The sequence below is a fragment of the Python bivittatus genome, unplaced genomic scaffold, assembly GCF_059951505.1.
Source record: "Python bivittatus isolate LINGU-HERP-01145 unplaced genomic scaffold, Pbiv_v1 ctg000850_np1212, whole genome shotgun sequence".
NCBI lineage: Eukaryota > Metazoa > Chordata > Lepidosauria > Squamata > Pythonidae > Python > Python bivittatus.
The window spans coordinates 53,085,618-53,101,959 of record NW_028277112.1 but is presented as its reverse complement, the minus strand read 5'-3'; the positions used below and the strand labels follow the sequence as shown (position 1 = coordinate 53,101,959).

The window sequence follows — 16,342 nt, the reverse complement described above, 5'->3', positions numbered from 1 at the left end:
GAATTAGAGTACTGGATGTGGGTTGAGCGGCAGCAATCCGAGCAATCTTCGCTGAGCCTTAACAGTTCTAAGGGCAGCTTTGGGCTGGTAAAAGAAATAATGAATTGTACAGGCAGGGTCATCAAGGAAAAAACCCTTTGCCAATCGCATCCAAGTAAAAACGCGCTTCAGAAAGTCAGCAGAGAAGGGGTAGGCTTGAAAGACAGAAAAACTGTATGTCAGAGTGTTTCTATTTCGCTTCCCTCCTTGTCCTAACTAAAGCCCACCTTTAAAAGACATCAAGAACCCACTACATGTCATGAACTATTCTTGTCGTTTCTATCTCTACGGTGAACAAGTCGTAAGAATGACGTAAGCAAACTGCGACATGGGGTCCGGCTGAACGTAAGGCGCGGATCTCTGATCCCAGCGGCGCGAGATGGCTATTTGATGCGGTTATTTATTTATTTTTAAAGACACTTTAAAGGAGCTGCCACCGTTTCGGGGAGGCGGACGCCATGACGGGCCGTAAATTCTCTAAAGAGAAGAAGCGACATCGCTCGCGTTTGTGCTGTCCAGAGGAGGGAGGCGGCAGCGACAGGAAACGGCGGAGCACTGACGCGGTCCGCGGCCCTCCGGAGGTATAATAGTCGGTCAGCCTTGGAAGGGGAGATTGGCTGAATTGCGCAGGCGCAGAATACTCTTTATGGAATCACGTGACAGAGAGGTGCAGCTTCAGTCTCACCCTTCGCGCTCCTGTTTTGGTGGGATAATCGCTGTCTCGTTCTTGCCTCCCTAAACTGTGGTATTAAGTAGTCCCCAGATTAAGAATGCCCAGTTTAAGTACGACCCACAGGACGGAGCCTATTGTAGCAAAATTCGAGTTATATACGCAAAGATTCGAATTAAATACGCGACAGTTCGATGTACATAAAATAATGGCTGGCAAACCGCAAAGAAAGCAGTAGTCACTGAAGAAAATCCATATCTTTGTTTAACCAAATCAGAGGTTGGGGACCCCAAACGTGGCCTTCCCTGCTCTGCAAATCAAGAGCTGCAGCTCACCACAGCACATGCCTTTTAATAACATTTGTTACTTGGAAAAAATGCTTCCAGACTCCTGATTTTCTACTACCCTAGACTGACTAACGGCTCTCCTAAGTGTCAGTGTGGGTGAGCCCAGAAGATTGGTTGATGGAGCAAATTATAGTTAACTGTGAGCAAATGTGCTCAGAGAAAGCCTCAGTTACCACAAACAGGCAAGCTGTTTTGCTCTCTGGAACTTAATAAGACAAAGTAGTGTTAGAAAGTGCTTATTAAGAAGCCAAACTAAAGCTATTTTAGAAGGGAAGTTAGTGCTTTTCTATTACACAGAAGCAAGAGTGTCACATACATAGATTAGAAAGGAATGTAAGGACAAATGTTATGCTCATAGCAACAGAGATAAAGTATGCTAATTAGAATTTGAGAAATTAGGCTATTCCTTATTAGGAAAATAAAACTTGAAAATCCTAGAACTAGATATGCGCAGACTAGCTGTTTACACCTGACTATAAAATGGCTTTGCACCCCTTGCAAGGGGCTCGCCACACTCAGTGCTAATGCTTTTGCCTTGCGTGTTAAATAAAACTTTTGAACTCTGAATTATGGCATCTGGTATTTTGATCTGAGCAAGGAACAAACAAAAGGGGATAAATTGTGAAAGCATAATCTCCCTGTGAATGTGTGGTAGTGGCTGTCTGATGTAACTGGTAGGGTCTGCATTACTTTCAGCTGTAAAGTGGAATTTGAGATTAGGACCCAAAGCCAGAAGTTAATATCTGGCAGAAGCAGTCCTGAAAGGGGAGTACAGAGCTGTCTCTGCAGAATATCCTACTGTATTACAGCAGTGGCTGGATGCAGGATATCACTCCAATTTACTTTTTCTTTTTTGAGTGGTGGTCACTCTTGTAAACTAACCACTTGGTTGTGCTTATCTAATGTTTTAATTTTCTAAGAATGATTTTTCCTGTGTATGGTCAAAATGATACTAGAGGGAGCTGCTACTTAGATTTTCATCATGTTATCTTCCTCTTTATTTGTATTATGTTAATTAAAATGTATTATCATGTCCAGAAATATGATGGGAGAAGGATCTGTTGAAATGGTAATATTATGAGCCCTTATCTTCAACCAGAAATAATATAAACCTCTAGCAATCTCTTTCTGTGAAAACTTTACATCCTCCACATTCTATCTTAAGACTGGGAATTAATGTATTCATTAGTATGTATACATATCATGGTAGATTTATAGAAGTAAGATTAATGCACATCTCATGGGAAGCAAGTCCTAGTTTCATGTGTATTCACATGTAGTTTTAAGGTGTGTTAGCCTTTTTTATACGTTTGTGACAGTTTTGATTTTTGACCTTCTTACTTGGAAAGAGTGCCACTGAACATGGTATGACCTCTGAGTAATTACACGTAATTTGTGCTGTTACTTTATTAAAAAAAGGAATGAACATTTTTATGATGTATGTTAACATATATGACTAACTTTTTAATAAATTTAATTACAAAATCTAGACTACACTTTGGAATGATTGCAATCTTAATGATTATATTCTAAGGATCAATGAAAAATCATATTTTAAGGATCATAGCATTCCAAAGTAAGTTGTAAAACACATACATTGCTCCAGCTGACCTCATGATATCTATGGATCTCAGTACTGATATGTTGAAGAAAACCTCCTCTCCCTCTTTATCTGAGAACTTCCAGTGTTCTGTCCTACATTTCCTACTGCCCTTTTGCTGTTTTTGCATGGATGTACTGTTATTATTGTCTTGAGCTCAATGTGTTCAAACTCACCATATTTCCATGCTCCAGTTAAAATGCATGTATCCTTGGCTTTTCCTTTAGTGCCTTGCTTGCTTTGTACTGCATGTTCAGTCCTTTGCCAAATCATGATGCTTCTCCCTTTAAGAAGTTATAAATCTGTGACTTTGCTTTCTGATCTCTAGTAGCTGATCTTCTGATCTGCTTTTTATCCTGGTTATCTTTCAGTTTTATAATCTCCTCTAATCTTCCATTGCCTTATCTTTCTCTGCCAAGCATTTTTCTGCAGAAAATCTTTCATTTTGTTTATTTGATTATGTCATGTTCCTCCTTAATTTTTCCTCCCAGTTCTTATTTGTTCCAATATCTTGCCCAATTTTTCTTATTCCTTCAAGAATTTCATGACTTTGATATTCTTGAAACGTAGCTCTGATTTTTGTTACTCTCCCTCTGTCTCCTTAGATGTTCAAAAGTATCTTGTCTTCCTTAAATGATCCAATACTTTACCCTTCATTTATTTCTTAAAATGTATAAGTTATCCCTCAGAGTATGTGCAATAATACAACAAAACTATATATAAAAACATTATTGTTTCTGTTATTGCATTTTATTCTGCCAATTAGCCTTATTGAATGATAACCTTATTCTACTAGTCTTCCTTTCCAACATTAATTTGTAAACTCCTTTGCTGGCCTTATGATCTTTCAAATAATCATGTAAAATTGAGCAACTTAATGAACCATATTAAAATATTGTCACTGCATGGGTCATAACTTAGTGTCATGATTTTTAGACTGTACAGTAGTAGGAAGCTATTTTAGAAGCTTCATTGACTCAAACGGCAATCCTATATGAATTCACTTGTAAGTTGTATTGAACTCTATGAGACTGAATTGTCAGTTCTTCGTCATAGTTTATTTGCTGAGAATACTACACAAGCAAGTATTAATTGGTTCATGGTTATTTTTTTGTGTCATATTTTAGGAAACCAAGTGTATTGTTCAGGTTCCAGAAAAGAAAGATGTGGTAGAAGAGCCCAGTGACATAGAAGAAGGTGGACTAGATCTGACTGTGCAATTAAAGCCTGTCAGTTTCTATATTACAGACAAGAAGGAAATGCTTCAGCAATGCTTTTATATCATAGGGGAGAAGAAATTGCAGAAGATGTTGCCTGATGTTTTAAAGGTATTAAAGTATATCTATTAGAGCTGTGCAAATTCTTTAAACAAGGTGCTTCAGAACACACAGGAGCACATATGAAATACTTACTTTCAAATTATTAAAGCAGTTATGTTTTTATCCGTGAAGTGTAGTGGCTGTGCACACCCATGTCAAGAATAACTTCTGAAATAGCCGTATGAGCTTAGAAAAGATGCATCTTTTAAAATTGTTCTAAAAGAAGTGCTTCATATTTATGCTGTCATATTTAAGAGAAGTCTAAGTATATATAAGATACAGCAAGTGATCTGATAAAAAGTTTAAATAAAGTTTGATATTAAATGTAATATTTTAAATCTCTTACTATATGTTTTTAATATTACAATGATGACCATTTTTTAAAGTTACTATGTACTTTTTATTAGGGTTGAAAATGCATTTTAGATCATACATTTTCAAAAGAGTGCTATGCTTACATCCTATTGGCTGAAATTGTGCACAGAACTATGTTGCTTATATTCCATTGAAATCACAGTGCTTATAGGATTGCTGTCATCTTTCATTTGGAAAATATAAAGAAAAATAATAGAAATGAAATAGTATCAGTTTACTGTGAAGCTAGACTGCAAACCTGTGGGCCTGACGAGGCAGTCTATGGTCTGTAGGATATGATGGTTTTCATCCTCCAGTGATGGAGAGGGAGTCTTTGCCCTCTTTCTAGCTACATGCAGATCTCAACAGCAAACGCTCTCCAACTTCAGAGAGAGAAGAAAAGAGTCATTCTGAAGGTATGCCAAGAGAAACAATGCATCTCTTGATTCTTAAACATGTTTCCAACTTAGCACTTTATGAGCAGCAGGCCTAAATGTGGTATAAATTAGTTTATTTTCATAGAAATTATTGGGATAGAATATAGGCAAGTGTATGCATGTGTCAGGTGAGGTCATCCAAGAAAATAATCCCAGAAAAATGTACCTTCCTTCTCTGTTGGAATTTTTGGTGACATTGGAACTCCCTTGTGCTTTCCAATAGAATTGAGTTATAAAAAGAGATATGTTTTAGAATTTATCTTTTTCTTGAAAATAGCCTGCATATATAGCTTGGGCTATATTCCTATATGGTAATGTGACATGTTTCATTTGGCTGCTGCTGCTGCTGCTGCTGCTGCTAATCCTGCCCTTTTTTTAATACATTTTGGTCAACTCAAGGTGGTGAACATACCTAATACTCTTGCTTCCTATTTTCCCCATAATACCAACCCTGTGAGGGGGGTTGGGCTGATAAATCCAGCCATTGTGCTCTGTTAATCATGAATTATAGCTTAGTGTACTTAAGTATTTAAGCTATAGTTAAGCAAACAGCATTATTGTATTAATTTTTCTTGGTGTTAAGAAAGTGAAGGAAGCTCCTATGTCAAATTCTGTGCATGATTCTTTTAATCAGTCATAGCCATGACATAATCAGAGCAAGTTATAAATTTGCTACCTATATGATCATATAATAATTGTGTTTGTAGGACATTCTGGAAATAATGAATATCTATAGGCATCCATTTCATAATAAATATGGATAGTAAAATGTTCAGAATGAGAACTACAGTGCAATAAAAGCATCTTTACTTGATACCTAATATTTTAGGTATTTGGTTACCCAAATGTACATCCATTTTGTCAGCATTTCAGTGTATGGGCCTTTTTGAAATACTTTGAGTAAAATAACACGATTTAGTAAATCAGAACTTAAAGTGTAGAATGTAGGGTTTGCCATTTTGTTTCAAATCAGTTTTAAAGTTTTACTGTGTCTCTCCACTACCACCTGGAGAGATTCCCCTTAATTTTTTGCATTTTTCAAACAAGAAGTCATATTCAAAAAGTAAGTTTTTGCATTCTCTGCTTGGATGGCACTCGTTTTCTCAGTGGAAGTGGGGTGTGGCTTCACTTTATTTTCCCCCAAATTGTTCCTCAGCTGTGCACATTTTAGAAAAGGTTAAAAGAAAAGGTTTTACCTATTATGCATTTTGAAAGGAAAATTACTGTTTTCTATGTTATCTATTCTTTATTGCAGTACTACACTAACATTTTTTTAGTCTATAATTTTTATTAAAACTTTTAAACAAGAGGATAAAAAATTATACAAACTAATATAAAGTAAGGGAAAAAAAGAAAAAGAAATCAAAGAAAAAGCAAAAAGTGCAAGAAAAGAAAAAAGTTTAAGAAAAATAGAAAAGAAAGAAAGAAGATATAAAGAATGGCTTCCGATATTCTTATGAGTACAAATATAATTTAACCTCACTCTCTAAAGTTACATCATATTACTCTTCTTTCTATAATCTATCCTATTTAATCATCAAAACCATAAATCACAAGTTCATTTTTTTCATTTTTACGCAAAAAGTCTATAAGGGGCTTCCAGTCACCAATAAATGTAGTTAATGTCTTCTCTCTAATCAAAGAAATCAATTCAGCAAAATCTGTCAACTTCACCAACCATTCTTCCATAGTGGGTAGTGTTGAATCTTTCCATCTCTATGCCTATAGTAATCTTGCCGCAGTAGTCATGTATTGAAATAATCTTCCATGGCTTTTTTTCTAACTGTTTATCCATTAATTAATTTATCCATTAATCCTAAAAGGAAAAGTTCTGGCTTCAATTGAATATTGATCTTTAAAATCCTCTATAACAAAGTATGTATTTGAATCCAATTTTTTTTAGCTTTTTTACATGTCCACCAAGCATGATAAAATGTCCCTTCACGTTGTTCATATTTCCAACATACATTTGAAAGGCCTTTGTACATTCTAGATAATTTCTCTGGTGTCATGTACCAACAATACATCATTTTATAAAAATTCTCTTTGAAATCATAAAAGAATGTAAATTTCAACCCTTTTAACCACATATTTTCCCATTGATCCATCTGTATATCATAATCAAAATTCTTAGCCTACTTTATCATATAGGTAGTCCTTGACTTACGACCACAATAGGGACCGGAAAATTTGTCGTTAAGCGGTGTGGTTGTTAAATGAGGCATCATGTGATTGCACCTGATTTTACAGCATTTTTTGTGGTGTTCATAAGTGAATCACTGTGGTCATTAAGTGAATTATGCAATTGTTAAGCAAATCACATGGTCATTAAGGGAATCCCACAGTTTCCCATTGATTTTGCTTGCCGGAAGCCAGCTGGGAAGATCACAAATGCTGATCATGTGATCCTGGGATGCTGCAACTGTTGTAAATACATGCTGGTAGCCAAGTGCCTGAATTTTGATCACATGACCGCTGGGATACTGCAATAGCCGTAAGTGCGAGGACAGTTGCAAGTCACTTTTTTCAGAGCTGTTGTATCTTCAAACGGTCACTAAATGAATGGTTGTAAGTCAAGGACTACCAGTACATTCTTTAACCTGTTCTTCCTCTGTTTCAAATTTCAACAAAAGTTTGTACATTTTAGCAATTGCATGTTCATCATCAGCACACAGTTGTATTTCAAATTCTGCCTTACTTTGCTCTGTCCTATAAGTCTTTTTATCTATTTTAAATCTTTCAGATAACTGTAAATGGGAAAACCATTGACAACTATATCCTTCTGCTACTAATTGCTCTCTTGATTTGATTTTAAATTCCCCTTGATAATTTTCCAATAAGTTCGGGTATGTCAACCATTTATCTTTGTCTGCCAGTTCCCTTCTATAATATGCTTCTTGAGCTGAGATCCATAAAGGTGTTTTCGGGCACAACCTCGGTTTATATCTCTTCCATATTCTCAATATGGCACGTCTAATGAAATGATTTTTAAAGTCCACATTAATTTTAACTTTATTGTACCAGAAATATCCATGCCATCCAAACCTCAGGTTGTGATCTTCTAACTGTAAAAGCCTCTTGTTTCTCATCTTTCATCCAGACCAAACAACAAGCAGCAAAATACAATTTCAAATCCAGTAAACCCAATCTTCCTCTTTCCTATGTATCTTGTAACACTTTATATTTAAGTCATGATTTTTTTCCTTGCCATATAAATTTAGATATGTCTTTTTCCCATTGTTTAAATGGTGCATCTATTGTAAAAACAGGTATTGTCTGAAACAAAAACATCATTCTTGGCAAAACGTTCATTTTTATCACAGAAATTCTCCCCAACAGTGACACTTTTAATTTCTCCCATCTTAACATATCTTTCTTAATTTCAGTCCATGTCTTAACATGATTATTTTGAAATAACATAACAGTTCATATTTGTCATAGTAATACCCGTATTTTACTTTTTTCTCAGTCTTAAAACCAGTTTTTCATCAGTTGTATTTGTTCTTCTAATTTCATATTTTTTGTTAACATCTTTGACTTCTGATCGTTACCACACTGACATTTGAATACCTTCAGAAATAGACATCTGTATCTCTGTCTCACAACCCTACAAATTACAGTGTGATTTTTACTGATTAAAGAAATTCTCACCGATTCATCAACTAAGCTGTAATTGATTAACCTGCCAATTAAAGTTTGCACCGTTATTTGGTGAGCATCGTATGTATTTGTAAGATGGTTCAATAGTAGTTCAGCTGGATTAAGTAGTTCAGCTATGAAGATTAGAATGCTACAAAGGCACTCAGTGTTTATATATTTGTATATGGGTATATGTTAATACATTCTGATATAAATACTGATCCTTGGAATAGATCAGACTGGAAATGTAAATAACGTTAATTACTGTGTCATATGGAATAATGTAGTATATAATTATAGCTTTTCCAGGACGATATTGAAATTTTTCTTTAATTGGACATAACACCATCAGATACGAATGTGGCAACCTTGCAGTTTATAAATAAGTCATTTATAATTAAAAAACATAGTACTCCCAAAGGGTTTGTGGCATCTTTGCTGGGAAATAACTAAGTAGAGATCAGAAGCAAGCAGGATTTAAAAATAAGATAGAAACAACATTAAGGTGTTACTATTCAGCGCTTTTAAAGAATATTGCAGAATGTTTCAGTAGGTGAAAAAGGCAGTTGTGATATTCAGTTGTGTTATCCTAAATCTCTCAGTTTTTCTTGAGAATAATTTTTGTAAAATTTAGAATGAAAAGAGAGCAGCTTCCTTTAAGTATTTTGACCTTGCATTCTTCTTTAGAGTGAGTTCCATAGCCATCAACAGTGTCTTACACTATAGATTCCACTATAGATATCATAGAGTACTTTGCAAAATTATTAGCTCCCAGACACTGTAGTAAAGCCCAAAAGTATGAGGATATTGGAGATGCTTTTGGGACCAGTAATCGCATTTGGAATTTTAAGATAGTATCCAAAACGGCTGCCCTGTGATGTCCATTCATAAAATGGCTGTTGTGGTGGTTGCAAGTTCCGTATCTATTTCAGACAAAGGAAAATTGCTAGGGCTGAAAATAATAGTAACTTGGCCACAAAACAGTTTTACTTAACTGAATTCATAGTTCTTTTTCCTATTCATGAGCACTTACCCCAAGACCTTTTTCTCTTTCATCCACAGTTGATGTATAAGATACACCCCAACGTGTATCTTCTGCATCAACTGTGAATCCCAACATGTACTCTCTCTTTTACATACCACTAATACATAAACTGCCATCTTTTCCACATAACTGTGTTTTCTCTCTCGTTCTCTCTATTGCAGCCTGGATCATTCTCTTTTCTATTGGATTGTTTATTTAAAAAACGTGTGTTTAATCCAGGAATGCTAATTACTGCTTATACCAGTGAATATAAATGATATATATATATATATATATATATATATATATAAAAAAAATTAGCCACTTTAGAAAGTTCTTTAAAATCATCTAAAGACAGCAGAACAGGTGGAGTTCTAGTATACTGAGCATTGTTCACTATATTTAATACTCTTCTGATTGAATCCAGTATATTTATTTTAGAAATAAACCCAGATTGATAAAAAGAACATGTAATTACTTACAGATATATTTAACTTTTTGGCCAATCGTTCAATGAATATTTTTCATCTTGATTTAATTAAAAGGCTTTGTCTTGAACAATTGGAACTTAGTGCGTTAGATTTATATGATACCTCATTTGTTTGTTTGTTTGTTTTTTGCCTTCAAGTCAGTGTTGACTCTTGGTGATTGCTTGGACAAATCCCTGCAGTTTTCTTGGCAAGTGTTCCAAAGTGGTTTGCCATTGTCTTCTTCCTAGGGCTGAGAGAGAGTGAGTGGCCCAAGGTCGCTCTGCTAACTTTGTGGCTAAGGCGGGACTAGAACTCCCAGTCTCCTGGCTTCTAGCCTGGCACCTTAACCACTCCCCCAAACTCGCATTCATATAAACTTTTGGGGGTCTTTATTTGGCTTAGGAATAATAAGTAGTTGAATTTGTTCGCAAGGGTGAGGATTATTATTATTTTTCATTATAATATAGTTGATACAATTGTATTCTTTTTAAAAAACACTTTCTAATATTCAGGTTCCAAATCAGGCACACCTGGAGTTCTATTACTTTTACATTGTTTTATGACACCATCTATTTCATTTTCATCTTATTATTTAAGACCAACTTTCTGTTCATTATTTTAGTAAGTTTAGATTTTATTAGTAATCAATTACTAGATTTTAAGTTTGCTTCAAGCACATTTAAATTTGGCTTATCCAAAGTATCTCTTGTTTTAATTATTGTATAGAAATGTTGCTTTTTATTTCATTTCCTTAGAGCTGTTCTGTAGAAGAAATTAAAAGGCTTTGTCTTGAACAATTGGAGCTTATGTCTGAGAAGAAGTTATTGAAAATTCTTGAAGGTAAGTTTCAGTATATACTGAACTAAAATTTGGCTTGTTTATTCTAAAATTTGAGAGTAACTCCTGTATAAGACTAGACAAGGACACAGCTTTCTATCAGTTCAGAAAATTAACAAATATTTTTGTACTAAAAAGCTAAATTCCATATATATGTTTACTCAGATGTAAGTTTTACTGAGCTCAACAGGACCTATTTCCACATTGCGTATATGGTCTGGAAATACACGTATATGATTAAAACCTAAAATATTTTATTTCTTTTTAGGCATCAAATACGTCTAATAAAATCAGAATTTAGATGTCTGAATTAGAGACAACAGAGCTGAAGCCCTCTATTTTATGCAGCGCTATCAGATTAATTATTTAGATTCAGACTATGGAGTAATTCATAGCAAAAGGAATAACTATGATTTCTAATTTTGAATCAGTAGCCTTTGCCTTATGTATGCAAAATAAATATGCTTTGATTAGAATTACGAAGTTTGATCATTCTGGCTCTGTGGGCATCTAGATACATTTGCATCATCTGAAAAAAGAAAGTCCTTTCATTTCTGTCAAGACATAGGTGGGATCATATAGTGTTCCTTTCCTGCAGAAGAAGAAGAACAACAACAACAACAATTAGGAGGAGCCAGAAGAGGATTGGAGACTGATGGTACTGAGAATTAGAGCACAGCAGGAAAAGTGGGGAAGAACTGGCTCCTGCATCTGGGTCATCTTCAGCTTCTTATCCCAGTTAGGGCTCCCCCAAGTACTTTCCAAGTCCGTGTGAGCAATGGCAAGAGTGAGGCTGAAAGGCACAGGTTTGGGAAGGAGCAGGGAAGGTTTCTTTGGAATAACAGTCTCTTTAGGAGTTACTGTTGTTCCCAGCTGAACTGGCAGTGTGATATGAGCCAATATGTACCATCTGATTTAGGAAAGAGATTTGGAGCCTGGGATTTAAAGCTGCCAGTTGGAAATAACCCAGTGTTTGAAATAACATCTTTACTTGAACCAGTTGCCAGAACCTTTGCCTCATTTTCTAGATTGACTACTTGGACCTGTAACATGGTTTGTATCCTGATCCTGTGCTTTTCTTGTGGTGCTGAATTATTTCGCTGCTTGGCTGACTCTGAAGCTGGTAGACCCTGTCTCTGCTTCATCCTTATTTTTGTTTGGCTATATGAAAAAACTAGCAAATCCTATCTGCCTGATAAAGCTCAGTCACCAAAGGAGCTTGACGCTTTGGGTAGAAGGAACAAATGTCACATGGCAGGGATATAAATGAAGTTAGGGAAACTGAGGCCAGGAAGCACTGTTTTTCTGTCATTGTCACGGCCTTGTGGAATAACCTTCCTGAGGCTTCCTCCATGTTCTGGAGGATGGAACTCTTCTGAAGAGTGTTTGGAGAATAGTTTGCTATTGCCATCTTTAGTTTGCCTTGAAGTTATTTAAATTGATTGTTTATGTTATTTTATTTTTGTATTGGTTTTGTTTGTTTTATTTATTTTTCATGATTATTATTTTGTATTTTGTATTTTTGATTAATAATGGGTTGTTTTTTATTTAACTGTTTTATGTATGGGGTTTTTTTTTCACCATTTTGGAAACTGCCATGAGTCTGTTGATTTGGTGATACAGTAGTAGAACAACTTGTACTGTATTGTACAAAAGTAGAATGAATGAACAATCAAGTAATTTAAAAAAAAATACAGAGAATTTTAAAGATGGGACCATAGGACATCTTAGTGTTGTTTATTCCCACCAAGAATGCTCTTCATATTTATGGAGTTTAATCCCCAGAATCATCCAGACAGCATAGCCATTGTTGGGAATTCTGGGAGTTGAAGTTCATTTATCTTAAGGGCACCTTGATTAGGGAAGGGTTGCCTGTACCGACAGGCAATAACTGTCTCTACAGTTTCAGATTCAGGGTTTGGCAGCCTGAACTGCCAGAGATTGAAACCTAGGACTTTTTTCACATAAAGTATGCAAAAAAACCACTGAGCTACATCTTTCCCCTTATTCCTGTATCTTACAGAAAGAAGAGCAGTCCCCATTTTTATATCTTCCAACTGTTCATCAACATTGTCAGGTCTACTATCTATGAAAATAGCCTTTCAGTTCATTCCTCAACTATATAAAACCAGCCCAATCTTCTTCCAGACCCACAGATAAAGACAAGGAAATTGTACTGTCTGAGGACAGAATGAGAAACCAGTGCTGGGATTTGAGGAAGATATTACATGATTTGAATGAAATAAAGGCAAAGTCTGAATAGAGGTGAAGTGACGGCAGGTGTTGATAGAGAAGGTCATTTACAGTAGGGAAAGCAGGATAGGACTAGAATATAAACATCAAACATCCATTTAATCTGTCCTTATGAAGAAAGCATAAATTCTAATCTGTAATTGCAGTTATGAGTAGAGAATTGCAGTGCCCTTATTTGGAATCAAGGGCAGCTCCGCCCAGTAAAGGCAGATGTGATTACTGACACACTATTTGGATATTGAGTAGCTCAGTCCAAGTTAGTGGCCCCAGATGTATGGATATGGGCATTTAAAGAAGCAAGTACATTAATTATACTATGCTTTTGTTGTGTGGTACATCTATATATTTCTAAAGCAGTGGTGTTTTTTGTAATTGTGGATCCCTAATGAACACTAAGCAAAAAAAAAAAAATGTTTGTATATGCAGCAGACAAATACAGCAGTTGTCTATAATATAGATAGGATGAGACACTGAGCAAATGAAGGGAAATGTAGCTGGAATCCCTCTAATATAGGAAGATTTAAGATTAATGTTTTTAGCAGTCAGGGGAGTTGCTCAACAAGTGTTTTTGTTATAATACTTTTTTCTTACTTTGCAAATTAAAAATTGGAAGGTTATCTCATAAGATGCTTTGCATGTATTTTTTATGTTAATCTTAATGAAGATTGTTTTTGTTGATTTATTCAATTTATATGATTGCCCAATTCAAAATGCTTGGGCAGCTTACAGCAAATTTAAAACCAAGTGAAATATCAAATCTTAAAAACAACTAAGGACAATCACTCAGCTCTATAAAACATCTCTCAAAACGTTTCTCAGTCTTGCTGAATGCCCTGGCCCAATGATTATGAGAATAGCCAGGTCTTCAGTGGTTTCTGAAAGGCCAACAGGATCAGGGCCGTCCATATTTTGGGAGGTAAGCTGTTCTGCCAAATTATGGGGGGTAAGCAGGGACCATGACAAGGAAAGCATGCTTTCTGGGTCCATCAGATAGCATTGCTTGATAGAAGGGATTTGGAACATGCCAGTTATGTTGGATTTGTTGGGACAGGCAGAATTAATAAGAGTCAGATGGTCCTGCACATAACCCAACCCTGTGCCATGAAGAGGTTTACAGGTGACAGCCAGCAACTTAAATTGTACCTAGAAGCCTACTGGAAGCCAGTGCAGCTCACAGTGATGTAACATGGGCATATCAAGGCATGCCCATAACTTCCCATGCTGCCACATTCTGGACCAACTGAAGGTTCTAAGTCAGTGTTGTCCAAACTTGGCCACTTTAAGATGAGTGGACTTCAACTCCCAGAATTCCCCAGCCACTCATCTTAAAGTGGCCAAGTTTGGACAACACTGTTCTAACTGGTCAGATGGTAACTTACACAAAGATAAAACTTTGCCTATATTTATTAGCAGTGGTTCTCCAGGGTTTCATGTTGGAGATGGTAGAGTCCTTGTTCATGAAAAATGTGTGACATTTTTTCCTTGGGTATAAGTATGCTCATCTGTAAAACAGCATGCTATCCTTCTCACTCAAGCGATAGTATAGCCCTTGCAGTAGCTCATTGCCAGCCGTCTATAAAATGCAGATATTTCCTTCACTAATTGCAATTCCAGATGATTTATTTTCAGGCCCCCTTCTGAAACAGGTGGACTATCTCTTCCTTGAGAGTGATAATATTTACTGGTGAATAACATTAAGGCAGAAAAATGCTATCAAAACATAACATCTCATATTGACATTTTATTTCAAGGTGAGAGTGGGGTGGACTCTGATAGTGATGAGGAGACCAATGGTGGTGAAGAAAAGACAATAGTTGAACCAGTCAGTCAGTAAGTAATTGCCATGAATTGATTATATTCTTAGAGATTTTGTTTTAAGTGTCTTGTATTAAAAATCCAGTTGGAAATACTTATGAAATATCAGCAAAATTTCAGCTAAAGCTTTGTCAAAACATTGGATGAACTGGAAAAATGCTGGCGAAAATTTATGAAATTTGCTGCAGTATGAAAAATGAACTTTGGGAGGTAAGCTGTTCTGCCAAATTATGGGAGGTAAGCAGGGACCATGACAAGGAAAGCATGCTTTCTGGGTCCATCAGAAAGCATGCTTTCTGGGTCCATTTATGAAATTTGCTGCAGTATGAAAAATGAACCAGTGTTGTGGATATTGGAAAAATCAGAGAAATGAAAGCCTGCAAAGTTCCAGTTAAAGTGTCAGTGAGCTCTGATGAGTCTGCAATTAAACATAACTAAAGCATGACAAAATGTTGTGAATTCCAGATGAAAATGCCCTAAAAATACAAGACTGCATATCAGCAAGATCATAATGATGGCTAATGCTATAATGGTTTCCTGTTATTTTCTAAAATGTGATAAAATAATAAAAGTTTGAGAGCATTTGCTGTGATTCAGTTAAAATAAATACTTTTAAAAATATTGGTCTTGCATGTGTTTATAATGCAAACCTACCCACTAAAAAAACTTCACAATATTTTTATTTTTATGATATTCCGGACATGTTTAGTACTTCTGAATTGAGCTTTAAGCAGATACTGTAAAATCAAGAAGTAAAATTGCCTGTCTACTAGATTCAAATATTGGAATTCAGATATTCCTCATGTATTTTAATCAGCTGCCCAGAGTTGTTGGGAGTCGGGCTGCATTCAAATATGATAAATAAATAGATCACCTCTTCATGTATGCTATATGCTCTGCCTTTAAAAATAACTTTTTTATGATTGCATACATGTACGATGAACTTACTCATTTCAGAGTAAATCCTAGTGTTTAATATGGTTTCTCTGAATGTATGTAGAATTGCAGCCTTCAACTGGGAATCTTACTGCATTCATAGTAGGGAATGGCATCATAAGTATTGAACTTGATCAGAATTGTAATCTGTTTAGGTACACCTGGGAGCCTGAAGGATACACATTTCCAACAGTATCCCTTGTAAAGAGGTTTTGTTACTTCTCAGATAATAATCATTCTGAGTTATCTGAGGTTCTTGCTAAATACATCTTTTGTAGGTCTGATTTCTCTTCCTGCCCCTCCAGTCTAGTGTGAGCCTATGGTTTGCTTGTTTAGCAGAAGTTATAAAACTCCAGAAGATACATAGATATGCTAATAGGACAATTATACAGCTACTGTAAAATTATAGCATGAAAGGAAGAAAAATCAACCCAATCTAAGGCATTTTACCCTCACTGGCATTTCCATAAGTTTCTTGGTTGGTTTGTTTTTTTTAAGTGGCCAGGCACCATTTAAGAAGTTATTTCGTTGTAAATGGGTATTGGGGATAACATTATTTTTAGAATATAATAAAGGTGGTGAGAAAGCAACATTTTCCCAGA

The 16,342-nt window shown here is 35.6% G+C and overlaps 1 protein-coding gene across 2 annotated transcripts in view; it reads left to right on the top strand.

The window, feature by feature from the left end:
• The first annotated feature begins 360 nt into the window (after nucleotides 1–360).
• CAAP1 (caspase activity and apoptosis inhibitor 1) overlaps nucleotides 361–16,342 on the top strand; it is a 30,554-nt gene continuing 14,572 nt past the window's right edge. The window contains exons 1-4 of one of the 2 annotated variants that reach the window (XM_007433021.4): nucleotides 362–620; nucleotides 3,784–3,984; nucleotides 10,655–10,739; nucleotides 14,741–14,819. In XM_007433021.4, coding sequence (XP_007433083.2) covers nucleotides 498–620; nucleotides 3,784–3,984; nucleotides 10,655–10,739; nucleotides 14,741–14,819 — 488 coding nt within the window. In that variant the 5' untranslated portion in view covers nucleotides 362–497. Of the gene's footprint in view, nucleotides 621–3,783; nucleotides 3,985–10,654; nucleotides 10,740–14,740; nucleotides 14,820–16,342 lie in introns of both variants that reach the window. The other variant, XM_088129829.1, reaches the window with a different exon arrangement.